This window comes from Mus pahari, chromosome 3 (assembly GCF_900095145.1).
Source record: "Mus pahari chromosome 3, PAHARI_EIJ_v1.1, whole genome shotgun sequence".
Lineage (NCBI taxonomy): Eukaryota > Metazoa > Chordata > Mammalia > Rodentia > Muridae > Mus > Mus pahari.
Window position 1 is genome coordinate 28257758 of NC_034592.1, and position 27648 is coordinate 28285405.

The 27648-nt window shown below is 35.3% G+C and overlaps 1 protein-coding gene across 4 annotated transcripts in view; it reads right to left on the reverse strand.

The window, feature by feature from the left end:
• Positions 1 to 27648, reverse strand: part of Lrp1b (LDL receptor related protein 1B) — a 1962444-nt gene that overhangs the window by 463800 nt on the left and 1470996 nt on the right. For all 4 annotated transcript variants that reach the window (XM_021192210.2, XM_029535926.1, XM_029535925.1 and 1 more), the window contains exons 38-41: positions 24851 to 24977; positions 24567 to 24718; positions 24141 to 24265; positions 22669 to 23040 (exon numbers count right to left, since the gene is read on the reverse strand). In XM_021192210.2, the coding sequence (XP_021047869.1) occupies positions 22669 to 23040; positions 24141 to 24265; positions 24567 to 24718; positions 24851 to 24977 (776 nt within the window). The remainder of the gene's footprint in view (positions 1 to 22668; positions 23041 to 24140; positions 24266 to 24566; positions 24719 to 24850; positions 24978 to 27648) is intronic.

The window sequence follows — 27648 nt, forward strand, 5'->3', positions numbered from 1 at the left end:
AATCTTTCCAAGACTTTTATCATGAAGGGGTGTTGGATTTTGGCAAATGCTTTCTCAGCATCTAAGGAGATGATCATGTGGTTTCTGTCTTTGAGTTTGTTTATATATTGGATTACGTTGTAGGATTTCCTTATATTAAACCAAGATATCATGAATTTTAAAGAGAAGAAGGATAGGCTTTGGGAGGGTTTGGAAGAAGGAAATGGAAGGGGGATATGATATAATTACAATCTCAAAAGACAAAAATTGTGAGACAGAATGTGTTAATTTTCATATTTTCTAAAAAAAAAAAATGGAGTTCTAAAGCAGCTGATAAGTTGAAAATGAAGAATTCAATAGATACAAGTTTCCAGGACATAGAGTGCTTTCGGTTGCTGCCATCTAAAAGCATCTGTTTCCTGTGAAATGACAGAAAGTCTAGTGCTGGGCTTTTCCTCTTTTCCCATTTATGGTGACAGAACAGGTAAACAATAAACATTAATTGAAAAGGAAAGAGAAATGCCAGTTTAGAGACTCCACCTGATGACAAACTAGCCAAGCTATCTATTATCCGTGGTGATTATCTCGGCCTTGATGCTATCCTTTCCAAATTCCATTTCTGCAACTGCAGGCACCAGTCACACCATTTACTTTTCAATGCCTTGAAAGAAGAGCAGTTCATGCATGTTTAAATTTTGTTTAGTTAAGGCTTCAAGACAGAATGATTGTTAATTATGTTGCTTTTCCTCCGTGTTTCATGTACAGCATTGTTAGTTGTACTTTAAAATAGTGGTATTTTTTTCATATAATGTTTCTGATGCAGAGAGTATTGCATTTCTAAGCTATTTTCTGTTTTTGAAAATCCATTAGCTTTGTTTAAATACCTTTCAGAAACCATCTGTTCCTCTTCTCTGTATGCTATAACCCCTTTTCTTACACAGACGGTTTAGCGCATGCAATTCAACTAAACTCTTACAATTTTCTCTGACTGTGAGAATTGAAAAGATTTCAAAGTAATGCTCTGTAGCTCGTGCACAACATTAATTATATTATGATCTATTTTATACTATTTTGGTGTATATGTTATATTCAACATTATATTTTATAAACAATAAAGAGATAATGTGCTGTACTATGGCCAGGACAAGGATTTAATAAGATGTGATTGACTTTGCAATGTACATGAAAGTGAAGCATTGTTTTCTGTAATCTAAGTCTGAGCTTTTAACTCAAAAGCGACAGTGGTACATACACTCAAAAGCACTTACATGGCACTTTCCTTACTTAAGCGATCAGTGAAATTATTTTGAAATCAGAATAACTTGCTCATATTTTATAACATGGCATACACTGAATGTAACTAGATGGATTCCATAATGTTTCCAATATTTCAGCAACTTTATATCTATAATTTGTTTTCTATCAAACACTTTTTCCAATATTTTATTGGATATTTTATTCATTCACATTTCCAATGATACCCCCTTTCCTGGTCACCCCTCACCCCCCAAATCATCTATCCCATCCTCCCTCCACCTTCCTCTATGAGGATGCTCACCCACCTGTCCACCCACTCCCGCCTCCCTGACCTGGCATTCCCCTACATTGGAGCATGGAGCCTTCCCAGGACCAAGGACCTCTCCTCTCATTGATGTTCTACAAGGCCATCCTCTGTTATATATGTGGCTAAAGCCATAGGACACTCCATGTGTACACTTTGGTTGGTGTTTTAGTTCCTGGGAGATAGCGGGGAGGGGTCTGGGTCGTTGATATTATTGTTTTTTCTATGGGTTGCAAACCCCTTCAGCTCCTTCAGTCCTTTCTCTAACTCCTCCATTGGAGATCCTATGCTCAGTTCAATGGTTGGTGGCTAGCATCTGCCTCTATATTTGCCAGGCTCTGAAAGAGCTTCTCAGGAGACAGCTATATTAGGCTCCTGTCAACAAGAATTCTTGGTATCCACAATAGTGTCTGGTTTGCTGTCTGTATATGGGATGAATTCCCAGGTGAGGCAGTCTCTGGATGGTCTTTCTTTCCATCTCTGCCTCACATTTGCCTCTATCTTTCCTCCCATGAGTATTTTGTTCTCCCTTCTAATAGGGACTGAAGCATCCACACTTTTGTCTTCCTTCTTCTTGAATTTCCTGTGGTCTGTGAATTGTATCTTGGGTATTCTGAGGTTTTAGGCTAATATCTACTTATCAATGAGTACATATCATGTGTGTTCTTTTGTGGCTGAGTTACCTCACTCAGGATGGATTTTTTTCTTCCAACCATTTGCCTAAGAATTTCATGAAGTCATTGTTTTTAATAGCTGAGTAGTACTCCATTGTGTAAATGTACCACATTTTCTGTATCCATTACTCTCTTGAAGGATATCTGGGTTCTTTCCAGTTTCTGGCTATTGTAAATAAGGCAGCTATGAACATAGTGGGGCATGTGTCCTTGTTAAATGTTGGAGCAACTTTTGAGTATATGCCCAGGAGTGGTGTAACTGGGTCCTCAGGTAGAACTATTTGCAAATTTCTCACGAACCTTCAGACTGATTTACTGAGTCATTGTACCAGCCTACAACAAACTCTTATTGTTCATATGGAACACTTTTTGCAAAAACAATTATAGAAATTAAACAAATCCCCACATCATCTTTTGGCCTTCCTATATATTTGTACACATGTATATATGTTTCAGGTTATATATGTGTGTGTGTGAGTATGCATGTTCACACACACAGTAACAGAATGGAACATAAATATAGCTGTACTCAAATGTTTGCTTTTTTCATTAATTAATAGCATATATATATATATATATATATATATGTGGTTATTTTGTTCCTTGCCAAATATTGATGCGTACCATAAGTCTCATATCACGGCCTGCAGGATTATCAAATGAGGTCAAAGAAAAGTAATTATTTATAAGCCACAACCATTGTCTTTCATAGAAGCATCTGCATGTCAATAATCTAGAAATCTCTCTCTCTCTCCTCTCTCTCTCTCCCCCCTCTCTTTCTAAAACACACACACACACACACACACACACACACACACACGTATGTTCATGTATAGGATGAGGTAATAGCAAGTGAAGAGAAGACTACTTAGGAGGCAGTTTTGTCATAGTTCTAGAAATAATTAGAGTGAAGACTTTTTAAAAAAGAGAACCCAACACATCGATGGAAGGTACATTAAAGAACTTAATTCTCACCAGTTCTGGGCATATACCCAGAAGATGTTCCAACTGTTAATAAGGACACATGCTCCACTATGTTCATAGCAGTCTTATTTATAATAGCCAGAAGCTGGAAAGAACCCAGATGTCCCTCAATAGAGGAATGGATACAGAAACTGTGGTACATTTACACAATGGAACACTATTCAGCTATTGAAAACAATGAATTTATGAAATTCTTGGGCAAATGGATGTATCTGGAGGATATCATCCTGAGTGAGGTAACCCAATCACAAAAAAAGTCACTAGAAATGTACTCACTTATAAGTGGATATTAGCCCAGAAACTTAGAATAGCCAAGATACAATTTGCAAAACACAAGAAAACCAAAACGAAGGAAGACCATTGCGTGGATACTTCATTCCTCCTTAGAATAGGGAACAAAATACCCATAAAAGGAGTTACAGAGACAAAGTATGGACCTAAGATGAAAGGATGGACTCTCCAGAGACTACCCCATCCGGGGATCCATCCCAGCATCAGCTACCAAACCCAGACACTATTGCACATACCAAAAAGTTTCTGCTGAAGGGACCCTGATATAGCAGCCTCTTGTGAGGCTATGCCAGTGCCTGGCAAACACAGAAGTGGATGCTCACAGTCAGCTATTGGATGGAACACAGGGCCCCCAATGGAGGAGCTAGAGAAAGTACCCAAGGAGCTGAAGGGGGTCTGTAACCCTATAAGTGGAACAGCAATATGAACTAACCAGTAGCCCCAGAGCTCGTGTCTCTAGCTGCATATGTAGCAGAAGATGGCCTAGTCAGCCATCGTTGGGAAGAGAGGCCCCTTGGTTTTGCAAACTTTAAATGCCCCATAGAGGGGAAAGCCAGGGCCAAGAAGTGGGAGTGATTGGGCAGGGGAGCAGGGTGGGGCTGGGAGGGTATAGGGGACATTCGGGATAGCATTTGAAATGTAAATGAAGAAAATATCTAATAAAATAATTTTTAAAAAACTTCATTCTCACTTTTTATATGCCTTTCAAAACAACTAAGCCAAAGGCTGTACCTCATGTGTTTTAGGGATTAAGACATGTAGAATTGTTAACAAATTTTCAAATGTAGACTTGATGTTTTTCATTATTTATCAAAAAGCTTAGCAAAAGTGGCTAGAGATTAAAAAACTGTAACACTTTAAATTTTCAAATGATTTCATAGTCTTCCTGTCCATAAAACATTGGTTACAAAATCATGTATTTTTAAACGGGGATGAGTTTCTTAGATACTCCTAGGACTAAAATCCAATGGCTAACTCACCTCCATCATTGCTGAAGCCCATGCTTATTTGGTTTGTATGTGGTATGCAAACATTTGACAGGCGTGATGTCATAGTGTATTAGGAAAGTAGCTCACAGAGAAATTCATGTCTTGTGAAAGATCTGATTGTATTGTGAGTTTATTATTTGAACCCAGGGAATCACTTTGAATCTGGACACTGAATCATCACTCCTTAGTGAGTCTAAGTAATTCTGCAAGAGTAAGAGAAGAAATGGGGTGTACTTCTATTCATTGATCAATCCTGTCTATAGCTTGTGTGCAATAGACAGTGTTCTGTGGTGTCACCATTGAGGGTGAAATTTTCAGATGGTCATGAGTAGATACACAACATCAGATGAAGAGCTGTTTGTTTGTGTGCTTTTCCTCCTTTTCTTGTATCTGAGGGCTAACAGAATTCCAAGTGGACTATTTGTAGACATTTGGGAGAAAGATTACTATTAGTTTCACTACTTTCTCTGTGAGACTTTCAAAATTAGTATATACCCTAGTCATTTCAAATGAAAATCCATTAGCATTAAATCCTGAAGCAGACATTACTCTCCTACCCACTTCAAGAAGCAAAAAGAAAAACATATACCTAATACGAACTCTACCTGCATGAGTTTGCAGAAAAAGAATAATGTTTAGATATCCTCAGGCTGCATGTTTGTAAGGGAGCCCACGATATCATGCACTGGGAGGGTCCCATAACACAATGGAGTATAGTTTTCGTACCTTTTTGTGTCTAAGATCAAATTTGTGGGAGTGGTTGGCTTCTTAGCAGGCTTCTTACCTTGTTTTGTAGATACCGCTTTACTGTGTCCTCAGTTCCTGCCTTGTATGTCATCTATTTCTCAGTCTCTTCTTATAATGACCTAAGTCACATTGGCTAATACGAATTCACTTTATCTTACTCATCTCTGTTTTATGTCTAGTCTCCACATGAAGTCACACACTGAGATCATGACAACGAAGACTTGCTTCACTCATCAATTATGGAGTGAGTGGAACTCAGTTTATTCAATACAAACACCCTTAAAGTACCTTCAGTTTTATTCATCTATCTGCATCAAAACACAAGGAGGAATTTCAAAAATTCTTGAAGAACCAGGGTAAAAATGTCATTTCAATTTCATTTTACCATCCTGAAATTAAAATGAATATAATGGTCATTTTATATGGTTATGCTTTATAAGTTATTTGCATGGTAAATTTAAGATAAATTAGTGCATTAACTATTTTCAAAGCACAGTAAAATGAACACAACATTTCTTTTCCTTGTGCCTTTGTTAGAATAGCAGACAGACCCTCCAGTAGCCCAGCTCAATCCATGTTCCCTTTTCTTTAGAGTGAAACAGCTCATTCTCCCCTGGCTCATGTGCCAGACAAGCTGACAGTACTCCACTGTCATTGTGTTAAATAATCCTTTTAGAAACTGTTAATTGATGCTACTTTTCAATCAAATTCTCAGTAGAGACTTAAGTTTATTTTCTCACAACAGATGTGGTGATTTGAATCTGGACTTTGCTAATGCCAAAGCTCACAATTTTAGCTGCAATAGGATGCAGAATTACCAAATATTTCACTTTCTTAAGAACTGACAGAGTTTACATCAGGGCAGTGAGGAGGAGGGAATAGAGCAAATTAGGAGTGTTGAGTTGCTGGAGAATGAGTTTTGCAGCAATAATGACCAAGAACAGATTTAGCATATCAGTGTCTACTATAAACATAGTTTGAACACAAACTTCCTATACAGTCCCTAGTGTTCTAACATGATTGATTTTGTGATGCTTTATGTGTAAAGTTGGATTGTATAGAGCCACGACACAGGTAACAACACTGGCCGAATGAGAACATCTAGCGATTTTTGTTCCAAATTCTCATTGGTGATGAGTATCATAGGAGAAGGTATTTGATTTTTGGCTTATAATTTTAAATTAGAAAGTTTCCCCAGTGTTATTACATTACAGATAATCTTATTTATAATGTACAAAGTGAAATGATCTATTAAATACTAAATTGCAAACTCTTATAATATATTAGTATATTTTGAATTCTCAAGGGGGCTGAAGACATGGTTCAGTGAAGAGAAGTACTGGCTGTTCTATTAGAGGATGGAAGTTTGATTCCCAGCCCCCACATAGCAGGTCACAACCCTCTATAACTTCAGTTCCAGAAAATTTAATGTTACCTTCTGGCCTTAGTTGGTACCATGCATACATATATTGCACAGACTTACCTCCAGGCCAACACCACTACATCAAAAAAACAAAACAAAACAAAAAAAACAAAACAAAAAAACCAAACACTTTTAACTGCCCAGATTTATTTGGAAATAAATGAAATAAAAGTAAAGAAACAATAAAAAGGCTAATTATATGTTAATTTATTCACACCAAAAATCAAAATATAAAAAATTATGTCAATAGATAATATGTGCTATCCCTAAAAATAATATTTTAGTATTTTCTATGTAGAATAATATATTTTTACATCTTTAAGCCTAATTACAACCATTCTGCTGAAGAGATTTGAAAGAAAAATATTATTTCCTTAAGATTATATATCTTTACTATTTCATTTTAAATGAGACTTCCAGGACTGTGCTTGGTAGATACTAAATATTTTAGAGATGAATTAAATGTGACAAGAACAATATGATAATTAAACTTTAAAGACTAAAGAAATGTAATAATATTCTTGGTTAAAAGTCATATACTACATGACAACTGACTGTGACTCCTTCTGCTAAGGATTTAGAAAATACTAATTTAGAATAAATCCAGACAGTACATTAACTTCTAACTTTACTGTTAAAGCAGTTGTTTTGCATGGAATTACATTGCAAGCACTTTGAATGTAACTTTGATAAATTCTTTGTGAAGAATAGTACAGAGCATAATTTTATGCCATTGCTAAAGAACGCATGTCACTGGGATAGCAAGATGCTTTATATCATCATTTTAAGAAGCAGGGAGATTTTAAGTATATTGGAAGTAACACAGAGACCCACAGAAGTAGCACTAGAGACTTTGGGGCAGTCTGTCCTAAGTAGGATGTCTTCCTCAAAGCTTTCCCTGCTTGGCTCAGTCATCTATGCAGAAGAAGAGATGGGTAAATCCAAGAACTGATACACACATTAACTCACAGGCCATGTGGCAGCATGCACAAGACTCACATAGGTTCAAGTCCGATGGTGCCCGCCTCACCATTGAAAGTTGGAATGTGACAGGAGATCTCACCCCTAAACAAGAAGCAATTGGCAATCGATACCAGCTGGCAAATGGAAAGTCAGATTTTTTCCAATGGTGTGTCTTGGGCATAGAAACCTTCCCAACAGGGTCCATGCCCAGGAATAGTTTGAATAACACAAAAACAAATGCCATGGATTGGGGGAAGAGGGTTCACTTATCTCGTCTTCTTTTGCCTTGTTTTCAGTTTCTTTGTTTTGATTTTTATTTTTTGCGGTTTGTTGGTTTGGGTTTTGAAAGAGAGAGAGAGAGAGAAATGAAGAAACAAAGTTGAGTCAGAAGGCAGGTAGGGCAGATCTGGTAGGAGTTGGAGAAGGAGATAAACATGATCAAAATATAAGGTATAAAAAAAACCAAAAAACAAAACAAAAAAAAAACAAAAAACAAAAAACAAAAAACAAAAAAAAAATATAAGGTATAATTTTTTAAATTAAAACAAAAGAAAGAGATCAAAGTAAATCAATAAGATAGGTCCAACACCCATTATAGCTAATATACTTTAAAATGTAAAAGCTTGAACACTTAATGAAAAGGTAGGGGTGTGTCTTCATAGGACAAGGGATATAAGGATCAGTGTTTGAGGATGGCCATTGCAAATCCCAAAGACAGTTCTGGGAAGAACAAAAAAGAGTATTATCCTACTCATAGATTTGTTGTTTCAGATCCATGGCAAAACAAACTTGTTTGAAAGCCAAGAAAAACCAAGAAATCACTTTTGGCCAAACCATTTGCCTGTAGTACAAATACTGCTGTCTTAATGTTAGTCTAGAAAATACAGTAACCTGGAAATATGAATAAGGACAAAGAGTTATCTGTTTCACCTTTGCCCGAGATCATTACCTATCATCAGTACAGGAGTCATAGCATGCAGCCCTCCATTCTCCTGGCTAGAAAAGCCTCCTTTTCTTTACCCAGCAAGCCATTATCATTCTATTCAAACCAACACCACACCTTCATTTTCGTAGTGGTGACTTTTTTTGCTACAGAAAATCTCCCCACAACTTTGTAACTTCTAGCAGGGCTCTACCCTCTGATTGGGATAGAGTTCACAGATCTTTCCTTTGATGAATATTCCCTGAATAATCCCAATTTTAGCAACTCACAGCAATTCCCCAGCGGGGCATTTACAACAGGTAACATAGTATTCTACCTATCTGCGGTGGGCTGGAGTAGGAAAACAGTGGCCAGCAATAAGCCACAATGCTAAGAAAAGGACTGTATTCGACTAAGGATAGCCCCCGATTGTTCAGTTGCAGAGGACAGATTTTTTTTTTTTTTTTCCTGGCTAGGGAATCTTTCATGCCTAGGTGCCTGTGGGTGTGAGAAAAGGCTAACCAAAAATAGAAATGTGTAGAGAGGATACTAGTTCCTAACCCAAGCAAGACATAGGTTAGGAAACGGCATGTTACAATTTTAAAGACAATTAGACAGTTAAGAAAATGAAATTCAGCTGTACTATTTTATGGACACATGTCAGAACACGTGAAATTTCACCTTATTTCATTATGTGCAAATTACTCATTTAAATGCTACATTAGAGATTATGTGAAAGTGCATACGTTTTTTCCTGTGCCCTAGCTTGCACTTAGAACATTTGTCTCAAGCACTGCATCAGCCTGACATCCGGTGCTGTACGGACATCAATGCTAACTTTGCTACTTTTCAATGAATGAGCTCCTCTGTTTTCTAATCTGCACTTCAATAGTAAATTAGGCTAAGCATGGCATGATCGTAATAAGTTTTAAACTGCAAAGGAACTTGACTTCTCTACACATTCACACAGTTCATGCCAACTGGAGAAAATCTTCTAGGAATTCTCCTTTCTGATATTACTACCTGTGCAACAATGCTTAAGTTCTTTCTGAACTCTGTTCCCTGTTTAGTACTGGCAGAAAGAGAAATGCCTTTTGAATGGAGACTAAATTAACCTAATTTTCCCTCATTACCTATCAGACCAAAGATTAATCAATAAGCCCTTTCACAGATCCTTGCTTTTCTAGATGTCAACCATCTTGCCAGCTTAGCTTGCAGGCTTATATCACATATCTATTCAAAATGTCTCTTACCCTATTAGCCCATTCAAATCCCACAGTTCAGTGAATATGGCAAAACTAAAATACTGTATTCTTACGAAGTTTTGACATTTTCATATATTCATGGATTACTGGTAAGTTTTGTTCTTAGTCTACACATGTGCTTTTACCATCTATCATCCCATACGTCCAAAGGAAGATGGAAAGAAAGATGAGAAAAGGGCCATATTAAGTGTATTCTGTTGTAGAATCTCATTGCATGATCTATTCCATTTTCTGGTAATAACAGAATGTCCGAAGCTAGTTTATTCTTTTCTCCTTCATCTGAAAGCTAGAAAGTCCAGGTCGTGGGAGCAATTCTGTTGCATTGCAACAAGGTAAAAATGTGGAGGACTAAGTAAGCAAGGACATAAAAAACAAAGTGAAGGACTATTTCCTTTATAGTAGTCCTTTCTCACACACACAAAAAATGTATATTTCTATGAAAAAGGTGCTATTCCTTCCAATAAACAAATACTCTTCAAAACCACTACCCCCCCTCAAAAGGAGCATTGGCAATTAGGTCAGCATGGATCTTAGAGGGTAAAATCCAAATGCCAATCATGCTATAGGAAATGCATCTTTACCTTATTTTCTGGATTTCTATTAATATTATCTCATATTGACAGTCGTTACTACTCCTTTTCATGTATTGATGACAAATTTCTCCCCTTTTAGTTCATATTTTTAATAGTTAGGCACATAGTTAGGCACATAGGAGGAAGGGTATAACAGGAAACAGGCACCTTCCTTAACTTCTGTTTGTTCTGGAAAGTTAGCAAACTTGGCCACACACTCCTACTTCATGATGCATTGCCTCAGTTCAAGCCCAGAAAGATGGAGACATGTGAGTGTAGATGGAAATCACAGACTTGGGCCAACAGAATTCCTTTTATTCTTAGATTGTTTCTCTTGACTATTTGGTAGCAGTGACACAATGTCTGACTACCACAGACAAGGCACAGGCGGAAAAGAGGACTAGTCATCTATTAGAGAACTCACTTTGTTCTAAAAGAAGAAACTCATGTCATCTTAAATATGTCACCCTGTGCAATCTTCTCTTCCCTAATTACTTCTGATCTCACTCAGGCACATTCTATTACTAGAATATTAATTTACTCTGTCAGGTAATTCCAAGACAAAATGACAACAGTTATTTTATGGATGTAATTTGTGTATTTGAGTTCACTAATCTTTTCTGTTTTATGGGACTATTTTTTTCAATATCTCTTTGATGCACTGTCTTAAAGCTTTTCCAGATTGTCCTGTATTTGCTGTCTTACTGAAGAGTTCTTTTAAGAGTTATTTTCCAGAAGAATCTAGGAATTGAAGAGATTGAATGTTCAGGAAGTTTTTAAGTAAAGCAATTATTTAACCTGGATTTCAGTGTTCATTTTTTTTTTTTTTTTTTTTTTTAAGCAAGTGCTTTTTATGATTGCTATCATTTGACCATGGCCCTTAAATTGCAGCCATCTCTTTGCTGACTTATAGCTCTGACCCCATTTCTTTGGAAGTTGATGGTCATAGGTCATTTCTGTCCTCCAGAGCCTGTAGGATTAGTAACTTCCCAGGAGTTAATAACTCAGACAACAAACAATGCATAGTGCATCTGTATTTTAGCCTTGTTGCCTCACAAAGGAGCCATAAACTGGGTCTTGATTTAAGGGAGCCCTTTTCCTTTCTTCCTTTCTTTGTTTCTTAGTTCCTTCCTTCCTTCCTTCCTTCCTTCCTTCCTTCCTTCCTTCCTTCCTTCCTTCCTTCCTTCCTTCCTTCCTTCCTTTTGATTTTTTGGATGCCTCAGTTTGTTGGTTTGTTACTTTGCTTATTTTCTTTCCCTTTTCAAGCCTGCCAACTTGAGATTTTATAGCTAGAATGTACTATTCTGACACCAGATGTCACAGCTGTTTTTTATCAGCTTTCTGTTTCTATTACTATTACTATTACTATTACTATTACTATTACTATTACTATTACTATTACTATTACTATTACTATTATTTAAGAGTTCTACCTTGTTTTTCAGATTAGCAATTTCTTCTTGATATTGACTGTTAAATGCTATAGCAATAGCTTCTATTTTTCATTTTTATTATATTATTTATATACATTTCAAATGCTATCCCCCTTACCAGTTTCCCCTCCACAAGCCCCCTATCCCTTCCTCCCTCCCCCTGCCTCTATGAGGGTGCCCTCAACCCACCCAACTGCCTCAGTGGCCTAGCGTTCCCCTACCCTAGGTCATCAAGCCCCCACTGCTCTGTGGTGTGTGCGCTCTCACATACATACAAAAAAAAAAAAACCAAATATATGTAAAATAAATTAAAGAATGATTCATTTTATTGAAATTAGTCATTTGTTACCTAGATGAAGATATAAAAAGAGGTAACACAACACTTCAAGTTTAAGCAGATCAAAAGCACAAACACGTTTTATCCATTGTAGATGAGTCAGAATTGTTAAATTCTCCCACAATCTTTAAGGCTAAACTATAATATTTAAACAAATAAGCAATTTCTTGGTGGTTGAATTGGTAAGGAGAATATTTCAAAAAGTATTTTAGATGGGACTCACTCTGGACTTAATTTATTATCATATCAGAACCTAATATGTGAACTCATATCTATAATTACATTTATTATTTTTGGCAGTGTAACTGTTCTAATGCACAAAGTAAAAATGATTTTAAAACCATTTAAAAACAAAATGATCTAACATTCTAAATGATCAAGAGATATGACAAAATTATGGGACGCTACCTCAACTTAGTTCTTTCCCAGTGAGATTTTCTATTACATTCCTTTGTGTTGGGTAATAATCCTTAGAAATATTTTCCACCAGAGACATACAGTGTCCACATTGGTCTATACTGGTGATCAGTTGGCAATTTTCATTATTCCTCCTTCTTTCCTTTGAGGTCTCTCCAACTTACTCTTTGTCCTGTGCCAGGCTCTCTGAGGAACTCCTCCTCTTACAGAACCTCCATTCTCTAGGGATGCCAGCACTTGGTGGTAGAACAGGATATCTCCTAGCCTAGCCCTTTCATCATTTTATCATAGTCTCTACAAAGTTATTATTTGTCGTACTAGAACTTAACTGCAGGATACCCTCTTATCACCCAGTTTTCATTCCCTGGAAGCACCAACTCTTTGTGTAGACCCAGACCACTGCTTTCTCATAGATACTATCAGCCTTTCCTTCTAGCTCATTTCCATCCTTTTCTATCAGTTGCTCTTCCACAGATACACTTTCAATTGATGATGTCCAATTACCAAACAGGGCAGCAACTCATTTTCATTATTTGTCCTGCCACCAGTCCCACTAGATCTTTCCCTCAGCCCCTCCTCAGTCTTTCCTTGTAATTGATCTCCATTGTTTCTGTTACTCGCAACCCGCAGTAGCATTTTGTACCAGAGACCCCAAGCCACCATAATAGCCTAAGATCAACAGGAGTCAACAGAAACCAAAGATCCAACAAATGCATTCAACAAAGTCAGGACAAGATGCCAACACAACAAAACCTGAAACATTGTACCTGAAAATGACTAGATACCAGTAAATAAAGACAAACACAAATAGCCAAACAATATGTCTCCATCAGACCCCTGTGGGAATGGGCCCTGAGAAATGCAATTAACTGAGGCACAAGACAAGTACTGGAAAATATCAGTTGTGAATATATATGCAAGGGCCTTAAAGATGCTATGAAGCCCATGAAAACATAAATACTTGCGTGGAATTCCAAAATCAATTGAAGGTTTATGAAATTTAAAGGACCTACCTATTAAGAATATACAAAAGATACAGAATACCAAATAGACAGGACCAAAAAAAAAACCATAACATAATAACAAAAACATTAAATATACTGAACAAAAAATCTTATTAAAACTTCACCTGGAACAAAAAAATGTAATAGTAAAGAATTAAAATAACACATATCCTCAAAATGGGCACTATCAAGCCAGAACTACCTGCATGAATGTTCTTCAAACTCTGAAAGACTGCATTGCCAGCTTGGCTACTATACCAAATAAAAGTATCAAACATAATCCACTAAAAAATTCCATGATAAAACTATATTTAAGCAATTTCTGTTTAACAGTCCAGCCTACAGATGGAAAATTTAGGTCTTAATTTATTCAAAGCCCACAATATATAAGGAATAAATGATACCAGAACAGTAGTATGTCAAGAGGAAAAAATAATCCCATACCATAGAAACAAAATAAAAGAAATCAACAAATACTGTTAAATAATAACTCAATATTCATGAAATCAACTCGAAAATAAAGTTAGGCAGACTGATAGTTTTGTTTAAAAAACAAGATCAATATTCTTGCTGCTTCCAAAAACACACCTCACCATAAAAAAATAGACATCATCTGGGAATACATATTAGAAAAAAAATATACCAAGAAAATGGAACCAAAAAGAAAACTGGTGAATGTGTATAGCCATTTTAATATCTAACAAAATAACTTTAAAAATGACTTTCAAACAATCAGAAGAGACAAGGAAGGATACTACATACTCAATAAAAGAAAAATCTATTAATATATATTATTACAATTTTAGATATTTATGTCAAACATGATATAGTCATATTCATAAAAGAAAAACTACTACAGCTAAAATTATTAAACCTCATACCATTGTGGTGACTTCATATCCCACTTTCATCAACAGAAATGCCATGCTAACAAAAACAAATGAAGACATGCTGGAATTAAATGAATAAACCTAGCAGATTTTTACAGAGCCCAAACACTAGTGAATATACTTTCCTCTCAGCAGTTCCTGGAACTTTCTATAGAATCGATCACATACTTGGATATAAATAATGCTCAACAGATATAATAAAACATAACACCCTGAATCCTACTAGTTAACCATGAAGTAGAGGTGGGCCTCAACCACAGCAAAAGCAAAAACAAACAAACAAAAGTATATGAACTCATTAAAATTGAACAACTCAAAACTGCATGAAAAATTGAAACAAGATAGAAATGAAGAAAACATTAAAATCTTTTTAGATTCAAATGAAAATAAGAGCACAACATAAGCAAGTCTATAGGACACAATAAAGGTTGTTCAATGAACCAAGTGCTTACATTAAAAAGAAAATTAGATAGGTGTTATATAAGTAAGCTATCAACATACCTGAAAGCCCTATAGCAAGAAACATAATAAAGGAATGATAAGATGAAATAACCTCAGTTCTTAAATCAAAGAATTAAAAACATACATAATTTTCTCTCTCTCTCTCTCTCTCTCTCTCTCTCTCTCTCTCTCTCTCTCTCTCTCTCTCTCTCACACACACACACACACACACACACACACACAAACACACAAACACACACACACATACAAACACACACACAAACACACACACACACACACACACAGACACACAAAGAGCGTAAACTCACTAAGATTGAGTCTAAGAACACTTTGACATATTTATTGCTTTACATGTAAGGTTGTTCTGATTTTGTTCTCAATAATTTTGCTTATTAACATAAAATGTAAAAAGACATTATAGAATTTGCATTTATATGGATGGAACTAGAAAAAAAATCCTGAGTAAGGTAACCTAAACCCAATAAGAGAAACATTGTATAATTTCTCTTATATGTGGATCGTAGCTTTTAAGCCTTTCATATAGGTGTTACAATACAAATAATCACAAATGTTAGGCGTAGGGAAGGAAGAGTATATAGCACGTATTATTACAAAGCATAGTAGGATACTAAAAGAAAATATGGAAAACAATGGGAGAGAAGGTAAAAGAAGGAAATATGGGGATGGACAACTAATACTAAAGATCATTAGAAAACACATATAGAAACCTACTATTGTAGAAGCATCCTAAAACATGTACAATTGTGAAATGAATCTAAATGGAGTCATGCATAGGAGAGATAATGCCTCGACTGGATATCTTATTCATCGAAGAAAATGTCTAGAGCCAGGAAAGAGTTAGATCTTGATGAGTTGTTGGCGAAAAGAACCTTGTGGAAATTGCCAAACCTCACAGGCTAGTGATATTTAGTATCCTATAATAATGTGATGGCCAGGCCCTATTTCTGAAGACAACAATTGCTTTTGACATTAAAGAGGGAAAATTCAAAGTGGTGTTTTACTAGAAACTTCACCCGTATTGACTCATGTTCATAGGATTGAAAGGCACATTTACAGAAGATAAAGGCAATCGCCAACATTCCCCAGCTACAAACCCTGTAACCTTCAACAGTGACTATATGCAAGATACAGTGGTACAAATAATGGCACATATGCGATGGGAGTAACCACTTTGTTTTTGGATTTAAGGCCTATTCCTTGAGATGGAACTCAAGCAAGGCACTGCGAAAGTCTACAACAACAGGAGAAGAGGTGGGTCTCAGGGAAAACACATTATTAATCTTCTTTTTCTATTTTTTTGAATTTCTTCTTTTTTATTAGATATTTTCTTTATTTACATTTCAAATGTTATCTCCTTTCCTGGTTTCCCTCCAAAATCCACCTATCCCATCCCCCTCCCCCTGCTCACTAACCCATCTACTCCTGCTTCCCCACCTTGTCATTCCCCTACACTGGGTCATCAAGCCTTCTCAACCAAGGGCCTCTCCTTCCGTTGATGTCCAACAAGGCTATCCTCTGCTACATAGGCAGCTTGAACCATGGATCCCTCCATGTGTACTGTTTGGTGGTTTAGTCCTTGGAGCTCTGGGGGTACTGGTTGGTTCATATTATTGTTCTTCCTATGGGGCTGCAAGCTTGTTCAGCTCCTTCAGTCCTTTCTCCAGCTCCTCCATTGGAGACCTTGTGCTCAGTCCAAAAGTTGGCTGAGAGCATCCATTTGTCAGGCACAGGCAGAACCTCTCAGGAGACAGCTATATCAGGCTCCTGTCAGCAGGTACTTGTTGGCATCCACAATAGTGCCTGGATTTGGTGACTGTATATGGGATGGATTCCCAGGTGGGGCAGTCTCTGGATGGACTTTCCTTTAGTCTCTGCTCCACACTTTGTCTCTCTATCTCCTTCCATGGGTATTTTATTTCCTCTTCTAAGAAGGAGCAAAGTATCCATACTTTGGTCTTCCTTCATCTTGAGCTTCATTTGGTCTGTGAATTGGATCTTGGGCATTGCGAGTTTCTGGGCTAATATCCACTTCTCAGTGAGTGTATACTATGTATGTTCCACAGCAATAAAATGATTTCTAAAAATTACTGATATACTTATTTGGAGCACCCAGTCCTAAGTGGGATGCTTTTATCACACCCTTCCAATTAGAGCTCAGAGAGTTATTCAGAAGAGGAGGTAGAAAAGTGGTAAGAGTCTGAGAAGATAGATGACTAAGGAATTAGTACTTTTGAACACTATAGAACTGGTATACATATGAACTCACAGAGATTACACCAGCACACATAAGCCCTGCAGAGGATCAAGGCAATTGGGGTCCCAGCTTTCAGAGGCAAAGTTGGACACATATTCCCACTTCTGACATTGAAACTATCTGAAATTAATAACTCTGGTAAAGATTTTTTAAAATTGGTTTTTTGCTTGTTTATTTTAACTTCTAGTTTTTATTTGCTTTTTTTTTTTAATAGAATGTTTTCCTGTGTGCTTCTTGTTTTCGTTAATGTGTTTTATTCTACTTTGTTTTAAAAAGAAGAGAAAAAAAGAACAAAGTTTGACTCTATAATGAAGTAGCAAGCATTTGGGAGAAATTGGGGGATGGTATGTCATGATCAAAATATATTGCATGAATGATTTTCAATAGAACAAAAGCAGTTTAAAGAGCTTAGGAATCAGTCTTCCATTGGTCAGGAAAATGAATCTTTATACCTCACAGGAAGTCAAACATACTAGAGTCTGAACACAACAACTTTACTGCTACCATTGATTTGGCCATTGGGTGCAAATTCTTCTCTGCATTTCTGAACTGATACATATAATCAATAAAAGGGCTTTATATTTCAGTTGCTTTGATATGGAGAACAAGGAAAATTGTTTGGTTGTAAATTTACTTTGATTCTTAAACAGAAGTTAAGTGAAGTCGGATATGAAAAGTTATCAAGCCTCTTTGGGCATATAAGACTTGAAATATGATATAGACACTTCCTCAAAGATTACAAACAAAATAATATTCCTAAAGCATGACTCTGGATTACAACATTTGTCTATATTTTCCTTAATCTAGAGAATACAATGATTAGAAAATGGTTTCTATAAAATACAAATATTTGGTTATGTGCAAATCAGTGTTCAGTTGCAGAATAATTGAAAATGAGCAAAAGGGGTACAATCTAAGTCTCTGGGGACAAATGAAGGGGCAAGCATTTAAACACATATCAAATGTGTATATGATCCACATATATGCACTGAACACATATTGAATACATAATACCACATGAAAAGATACATATTAATGACAAATATATTAGGATTTGAATTATATGAAGGATTAAGATTTGCAAACTCATAAGGACAGAGTGCAAATTAAAGGTAATGAGGAAATAGAAAGATGGGAGTTATTTATCAAATAAATTCCACTAGGAATGACAAAAAGTTTCAGATTTATAGTCACCACTGGTGCCAACATTGTGCATGTAATTAATGCTAATGAATTACATGGCTAAAACTAAATAGTAATGAGCTTAGTGATCAGGAATCCTAATGACCTAAGTACAATCCTAAAGACCCATATTGTTGAGTTAATCCACTCTCATGCTTTGTTTTCTGACATCTACAAGCTTCTCATGATGCATGTATCTTTTACACTTACAAACACAATAAACAAGCTAATAAATACTATATAAATGTAAAATAAATAGTATTGTTACATACACAGAAGTAAATATACATTCATATCACAACTTTGAAAGTTATTACATGATACACCAAAAATAATTGAGGTAGACAATTTTAATTGATGAATACTATGATATATAAACTATACCTCAATAAATTTCCTTTTTAAAGCCCCTTAAAAGTACAAACTGCTCTAATATCAGAATTTCCCTATTATCCCAGTTCTAAATCTCACTCATTTGTATCTAAAATCTGTAATCTGTATTTTAATTTTACCAAATTACTTTTCTATTTCTTTAAATTAAAATCTTTTCAGGTACTTCATCATAGAGAATGTTTTTCTTTCTTTCTTTCTTTCTTTCTTTCTTTCTTTCTTTCTTTCTTTCTTTCTTTCTTTCTTTCTTTCTTTCTTTCTTTTCTTTTTTGTTTTTCAGTTTTTCGAGACAGAGTTTCTCTGTATAGCCCTGGCTATCCTGGAACTCACTTTGTAGACCAGGCTGGCTTGGAACTCAGAAATCTGCCTGCCAAGATGGCCTAATCGGCCATCCCTGGGAAGAGAGGCCCCTTGGTCTNGCAAACTTTATATGACCCAGCACAAGGGAAGGCCTGGGCCAAGTAGTGGGAGTGGGTGGGTAGGGGAGCAGGGGCGGGGGTGGGTATAGGGAACTTTTGGGATAGCATTTGTAATGTAAATAAAGAAAATAATAAAAAAATAGAGAGAAAAAAAAAAGAAATCTGCCTGCCTCTGCCTCCCCAGTGCTGGGATTAAAGGCGTGTGCCACCACGCCCGGCTTTCAATGTTTTTGATCTGATGACCTTCAAACTATCAGATGAGGTTAAAAACTCCAGAAAGGCTCTAGGTCTGTGTTTATTGTCTAGAGCTGGCTACCAGATTAAGATGTAAATATAAAAGTTTACTTTGAATATTTATTACTATTATCATAGTCTGGAATAATGAGTCAATATGTATGATAACATAAATAGTATGTTGTAAGGAAGATAACTAGTTTTTAATTGTCGTGAAAAGAGACCACTGTTTTAGATGCACAGATTTTCTAACTATCTGGCATTCTAGCAGCTAGCTGGATTCTCCTCTTCTCTTATCTGTTTTGACATCTTAGTCTAACTGTAGCTATGCAGTGGGCTGGGAAGGAATAACATAAAGTTATTTTCAAACTAGCCAGGAGAAATGTAAATGTGGTATAGACACTGAAACCATGGTACTGGACTTTTCTCAACCCATTGCATTAAAATGTATTGGTTGATCACTTGCTTTGAATGGATCTCTTATGACTGACATTTGCCACACACTGGTTCCCTATTAACACATTCCTTACAATGCTGAGAATTCCATTGGGCTGTACCGGGTACTCACAGACCTTAGAAATACCACATCTCACCAGAAAAGGCTTGAAAGTGTCAGGAAGCTGTCAAATTATTGCCAAGAATAAGTGATTTTTATAATTAATTTTTACTTGAAAGTATGAATCTTTAACATATAAATTGTAGTCAATACCCTATCGACAGTGCAATATATATTCTCAAAAAATATCTGCCACACATGGGGGCGTGTCATTACTTCGATGTTATTCTTTGGGAGTGGATAGGGTGCATCTTGGGGAAAGTGCCAGCTGATGCAATCAATCAAATAGTTGGTTTCCTTCAGAAAAACAACCTAAATGCCTATGTATTTTGTCTCTTTCTTCACACAAAATGCTGAAGAGATGTGGAGCGAAGCATTGAGATTTGATAATACAACAGCAAGAACAAAGACAAATAAACAAACATCCTGAAGTTATTCTTTCCTCAAGGTTATGCTTAAGTTAAACTAACTGTTTGCTTTTTTTCCCCGCACCATATAAGTTACAGAGTAAAGTACAGTTACCTCCAGTATAGCTAGATTCACTGTGTGCGTGAAAGCTTAGCTACAGTTACAACTAGTGCTTTTAGAACATCAGAACAAAACTCAGCTGTAAGAAAAAGACAGATATTGTAATATGCACATATTTTGAGATTGATTGTGTTCTCTTCTGTCTCTCAGTAGTGTACTGAGGCTCCCCAGGGATTCACACTCTGAGAAGAAGCACAGGTCCAGAATCACATGTCTCCCCTCTATCCTACCACCTTGTCCACTCAACTGAAAATTCCTCTCTATCCAGGAAATGTCCTTAATTCAGTTCTTCACGGCATCGCCTTTAAAAACTTTCATGAGATTCATCACCAGCCTGATTGTGTAATCTCCAAAGGCCTCAGATATCATGTAGATCTACTGTATTACAATGATTGCTTGCAGTTTTCTTCATTAAACTGTGGCTTCTAAAGCTCTCTGAGCAGATACTCATCTTTTACCACCAGAGTGCCTAAACTGTACATGATGAAAAAAAATATGCTGTGGTTCAATATGAACATTTGCAATGATGAATTCTATTAGAGTGGGAAATAAGAAACTGAGCAATAATATACATGTAACCCTCTTCCAGACGTACCCAAAGATTCAATGGGTATCAAATACCTATTAATTCCATATTCAGTACAGTTACACTATAGTTGCCCAGAGAGAAAAAGAGAACAATTAACGGAGAGAAATAGAGACACGGAGACATAGAGAAGCCAAAATGTACTAGGTCATAAATATACAAATTGGTAAGAAATTATTAATAAATATAGCAACCTATAAAAATTATGACCATGAGTTCAGAAAGTAGACACCTGAACTGATTTTAAAAACTAAGCATATTAGACGCTGGCTTGTATTGTTATCAAGTAAATGTATGTAATATTAAAAAGTATTTTTGAATATTGGACTTCCATAAACTAATAAGACTTACAAAATTATAATTGGAAAAGCTTTGTGAAAATAACCCATTTCATAGACAATGGGTAAAAATATAAATTGATGGGGTATTTAAGCGTGGCTATCTATAAGAAATAAAATACCCTGTGACTGGCTATGTGACTTGGTTTCAGGTTTCTTGATAAACTTGCTTCCAGGTTTCTATGTTAAACAAATATTTACATTTATACAAATAAATAACAAGTGTAGCATTTAATATATTCACAAGATACATAAATTATCAATAAATTCAATAAATATTAGTGTTCAATGAGTGCAAAGTTGGGTACATGTTACCAAAGAATAAAACAGAGACCTGTAAGCTGAAATAAATGTTCAAATATGTCAGTATAAGTTAGCTATATGATTAACACATTGATCACTAATCCATTTTATAATTAAGGATGCTACATAGACTTACAAAATATATAGAGGGAATGATACTTTTCCATTCTGGATGAGATGGGCACTGAAGTTATTTAAGCCTATATATCTTTAAAAAGTTATTATAAATGTCTATAACACATTGCAATTTAAAAATATAAATTTAAAGACTGATTCACTACAGTGAAATAGGAGCAGGAATAAATAAACAGAAATCACAAACTCAGATCAGAGAGAATCTGTATGAAGATGTTAATATTTATAAATAGAGGAAAGTGATTATGGTAATTTATATGGATAATCCATCCTAAATGAAACATGAAGCTTGAATGGTTACAGTAACTTATTTCTTTTTAATGATTTTAGTTTGTTTTATAACTTACAGCCTTGCGCTTGATAGCAAAGGTCCTTTTCCGCTGAAATGAATCTTCAATCCTAAATCACTTAACATCACCTCTTTAAGATACATACACACTGATGTTTCATGATTTTTTCAGAAAATAAGAATAACTGAAAATTATTAGAGATGCTTTAAAGCTACCAAATCACCCACGCTTGAAGAAGATCATCTAAAATAATTTTGTACTGACAAATTACCAGTATTACAAGACTTATCTGAAGCAAATATGATGATAAGATGCTACAGTTATGATTAAAGCTACTGCTTACAGTACATGCGAGTCCTTGCTCTTTTGACACATTGAGAATGGATAGATATAATAGACTATAATCCTAGTCATTCTTGAACATGAACTCGTGTGAGCACAACTGCTTCATACATTTAACACCACTATTCCTCTAAGCTAAAGGGACACTTGCATACAACAATTACCATTGGTACTTACTTTCCACAATTACTTGTCTGTCTTCCCAGTTATCTTTAATAAGCTGTATATTTCCGAAGTGTGCATCACTGTAAAAGATCCGATTGGTACCTTCTCTTCTTTGATTATAGTCAAAAGCCAAGGCTATAATATTCTTGAAATAATGTGGGTTCTCGTAAGGCCGTACTGGGGAATTTAAATTGGTTTCATCAGAAAGATGTATGCTTTTTAATATTGTTCTTCCTGAATAGAGCAAATACCCTTCATGCCTTAGACAAGTAACTCCATCCCCAGCCAAATATCCATGGGCGCAGGCACAGGTTCTTCGGGAATTTCCTCGATAAAGACATAGTTGCTTACAGCCACCATTTTCTTTGGCACAGACATTGGTCCCTGAAAAAGATATACCCACAAATGTACAGTCACTTTTTGATGTTTGAAAAAGTTTATCCCACCCCTATAGAAATGCTAGAACTGAATATTGAGTTGTAATACTTAACATTAAGTAGCATTTTATTTTTAAAGACTGGCCTATAAAAATTAAGTATAAAACAGTAATGAATTTTTAAATCATGTTTTTAGCTTCTTGAATTTCAGTTTGAAGTAATATATATGAATATATATTGCAGTCAAACAAAAGCATTCAGATTTAACTTACTAAGTTTAGTAATTTAGCTTAGGGGTGGGTGATGCCTTTGCCTAGCAAGTACCAAGTCCTGAGTTCAGTCCTTACCACCACAAACAAACTAGCAAAATTGTCCTGAACAATTAGATGAATGCATTGCTTTAAAATGATAGGTTTTATATTGCAATGTCTTTGGCACATATAACTGAGTCATTCAAAACATAACCCAAAGTCACTGAGAAATCATGTGTTGCTCTCAGCAGTGTTCATGATGCGTAGAGAAAGGTGGGGTGGGTGGCATTGTTGTGCCTCACCTCTCATATACAGGTTACAAATGACTTTAATTTTAAACCAAGGCTGAGTCTATGCTATGAATTCATTATTACCATCTTCAAAATTATTACGTAAGATGTCTTCTGTATAAAAGACAGAGTAAAAAGAATTTAAAAATAGACAAAACCACCATCAAAGAAGCAGTGATTCAGAAATTCACCTTGAAGACAACCATTTCCAGAGCCATAACAACTTTGCTTCTAAAAGAATAATCCGAAACAAAAAAATCAGTTGCTTCTCTAATAGCCCAGTTGTGCTTTGTACTTTTTGTCAAATATGTTAATCCAGATTTTAAAAATATATTTACTAGTACAAACTCATTCTCAAGACTTGTCCCATATCATATGACTGTACATATTCACAAAACAAGTAATATACATGTATATAAACTGTTATGTGGTTATTCCCTTGGTTATTAATAATCAGCAGTCTCTCTGGTTATTAAAGAATCGTCAAATAGGGTATTTTGAGGTTTTGAACTTAATTAATAATCCACTTTATTCTTAAATTTTAAAAACAAATTAAGTATGCTGACCTTTCTCTCTTACTCGGTTAAAAATTTTGATCTCCTTTAGGTTGACTCCAAGTCCTGTTCTCATGGTTACTGTCTCTGTGGCATCGTTCTTGTGGCCCCTTCTGACTGACCCATTGGCGTGTGCTCTGCCAAAAAGTTGAAGATACAGAGTTAACCGTTTTCAACTAATTAAAATAAAACAAGGTAAAACTGAAGATTAGACTGGCTCAAATGGAAGAAAAAGAAACCAGTTGCAGTGTGTGGTGCTGAAATGCTTGACCATGAAATAGCTAGAGAGCCTTGCTGGCTAACCTTCTCTGTAAAAATTACATGGTTTTCGGAAATCCTTTCTGTAACGTTGCTAAAGTATGGCTAATCCTTCAAGGGCAAAGAAATGGCACTGAAATAATATTCTGAGACTCAAACACTTATGAAAAAATAAATTACCTGTCAGACCAGTAGATGTAAGCCCCAAAGACTGCAACTGAAAACAGATCCACGTTGCTCCCAGACAGCAACACTTCACGATTTGCACCAGTGTCAAGGTCAATTCTCTCTATCTTGTCTGAGCGAGCATCACACCAGTATAATTTATTTTCCTAAAAGTTGATTGGAAAGCAACAGTACAAACTGTCTTGGTTATTTATTAATGAAATAAGTGAGTATTAAAAGTAGACTATTGCAAGTTAGCTGTGAACACATGTTAGAATCTTAAAAGGAATGCAACAGACCTCATAGTCAATGGAGATGCCATTGGGCCATGTTATTCCCATGCTTACAATCATGACCTTCTCAGAACCATCTAAGCGAGCTTTCCCAATACAAGGCACTTGTCCCCATTCAGTCCAGAACAAGAAGCTGAAATTAAATGATCATTTATAATAATTAACAGATTAAGGGACATCAAATAAAACAGCAAGATGACATTAAAACTCTTAACAGTAAAATGTTCAAAATAGAATCAAATAACAAGCCGCATAATTTAATTTACAAATATCTCTGCAATTAATAATGAAATCTTATTAAAAACTTATTTAACCAGATGTAGACATAACAAGGATGAATTCAATGCATTAGATGAATTATTTGCATAGGCATATTCTATCTGAAATTCTCTTCTCCACACTACTGCCTAATCCTTTATTGTTCTTTCTTTCAGTTTTTTCTTCATGAGGCCTCTGGTGTCCCTTTGATTATAATTACATGATGAAGCCTACATCTTCATAGAAAAGCACCCAGAATGGAGTAAACATTACACTGGCCTTTACCTTCTTACTCATTTTGAACATTTTCCTCTACTCAAGTTTAAGCTCAATAAAGACTGTTTTTAATCTATTTTATTCAGAATTGCATATAGCATCCAATAATTAAGATATTTAAAATTTTAGCATAGTATAATTCATGCATCTATAGACCAATCATTGCAGCTTTCAACTGTAACCCTAACTGTTAAATGTATCTATTCGAATTTAAAATTTAAAGGTTAACTTGGTATTGCAGCTTAATATACATATTATACTTTAAAAAGAAGCATTTTCATTGTAATAATCTCAAAAACTATAATTGAAATAATAAGAAGTCCAGAAAGAGAGGCTAAAGTATTAGGAAACAAAAGATGGTGAAAAGGAGAATGTGAACATAAAGATAACCATTCATTTTTAACTCATTCATTTATTCATTCATTCATAAATTTCAGTATTCATACAATAGCAGAGAAAATCATGCTTTTAGAGATATACAACTGTTCCTAATTTTGAAACTGTGTAAACACAAGGTTTCAACCTATAAAAAACTAAAGTTACGAAAAATATGGTAATCAGTATTTCAGACAGGAACAAGTATGCCTTTTCTGTGAAGATTCATATATGAGTTAGTATGACTCAGGGAAAGTTCATAAAGTTTCATATAAGAAACCTAAAGACAATCTGTTTATTTTTGTATACACATATGAAATTATTAATTAACCTCAAAACTTGAACGTCATAAAATATATACATTCAATTTGTGCATATTATTTTGAATTATTTTAATAGTTTTTTAAAGCTGTAAATAATATTCATGTTGCTATTTGACAATGTTATGAAAGAGATGTGACTAAAATTACAACTAAATTCTGAAGATACTATATTCATTCATATGTACAAGTTTTATGGTTTAAAAGGGAAATTTTAGTAGAAAATTTAATATTTTATTAGTATGAAACTTGTTTAAAGGCATAAAACATGTATACAGTAAAATTAAAATCCTTAAATGACAGTTTCTACATATTTGTAGAGAAATGAATGATGTCCTTTATTTCACTAAGGACAGATATTAAAAGGCAGAAGGTGTTGAATTACAATGGAGGCCCACTGGCAACTACAAGAGTCATTGTCATTACTTTTAAACATATTCAAGTAGGTATGGAAAAGCATATAATAAACCTTTTTCTTAATGCTAATCTGTTTACAAATACAAGAACCAAGTGTGGAAGCACAGTTTTAAATGAACAGTGTAATGAACATTGTATTTGTAACCATCATGAGCTGTTCAAGGTTAAGGAAAGCAGACTCCCTTCTTTGTGGTAAAACTTACTTCCTGGGCCCTGAAGCAACTAGCTAAAGGTGACTACAAAAAAACTAAAACAAAAACAAAAACAAAAAACAAAAAACAAAAACAACAAAAAAAACCCTCCATTTCCTTGAGGAGATCTAGAAGACAGACTAATTCCAAACAAGATTACTATTTATCCTATAATGTAAAAATGTTTATAGTGAAAAAGAAAGCCAGGAGTCCATCTGTGGAAAAGCTGGGGAATGCTGTTTGGAATTCTCCCATCTGACTGTCTTAGCTTCCACAGTTAGTTTTTCCTGGATAATATAAACCCCTGATTCGATGATCTCTATCTGGTGCTATTTTTTGTTTTGTTTGTTTGTTGTTTTTAACTTGGAAGCCTCATCTGAGGCAATACTTCCTTACCAAGGACTCCAGCTGGCTTCCCCACGTGATTTCTGCTAGGTACTTCGAAGTCCAAAATTTAATGATATTGCCTTCGGTTTTCCCCTCTCAACAGTTAGGCTCATTCACTCATTTCTGGGACCAGTTGTGAGTAATTTGATGATGTTTCGATCTCTCTGGTTCTATCTGCTACTTGTTATTTATTGTTTTACTTTTGCTTCTTATAAATTTAATAAATTGACTCATTTAAATCCAAATGCCCAGCAATTATGTATCATTCCGTGGAGCTTATGGAACAAATACTCTAAGTCAGCGGGTAAACATGTTTAGCCCCATCTCTCTTTTGCTTTGAACGTGAATATACTCTGTTCATATGACCAAACAATGGACAAGCCAGAAAACAAATTTAAGCACTACAAGTGCAGGCTGATACCACTATCTTTGTTGTATATTGTTCTGTCAATGCTAATGATTTTATATCGCATTCTTTCTTCCTGAGCTATAATGAATATAACAAGAAATGTCTGTGTATAAAAAGAGAGGATATGAAGAGCTAGCCTGAACGTTTAGGAGCTTTGTTTTGAGAAACAAG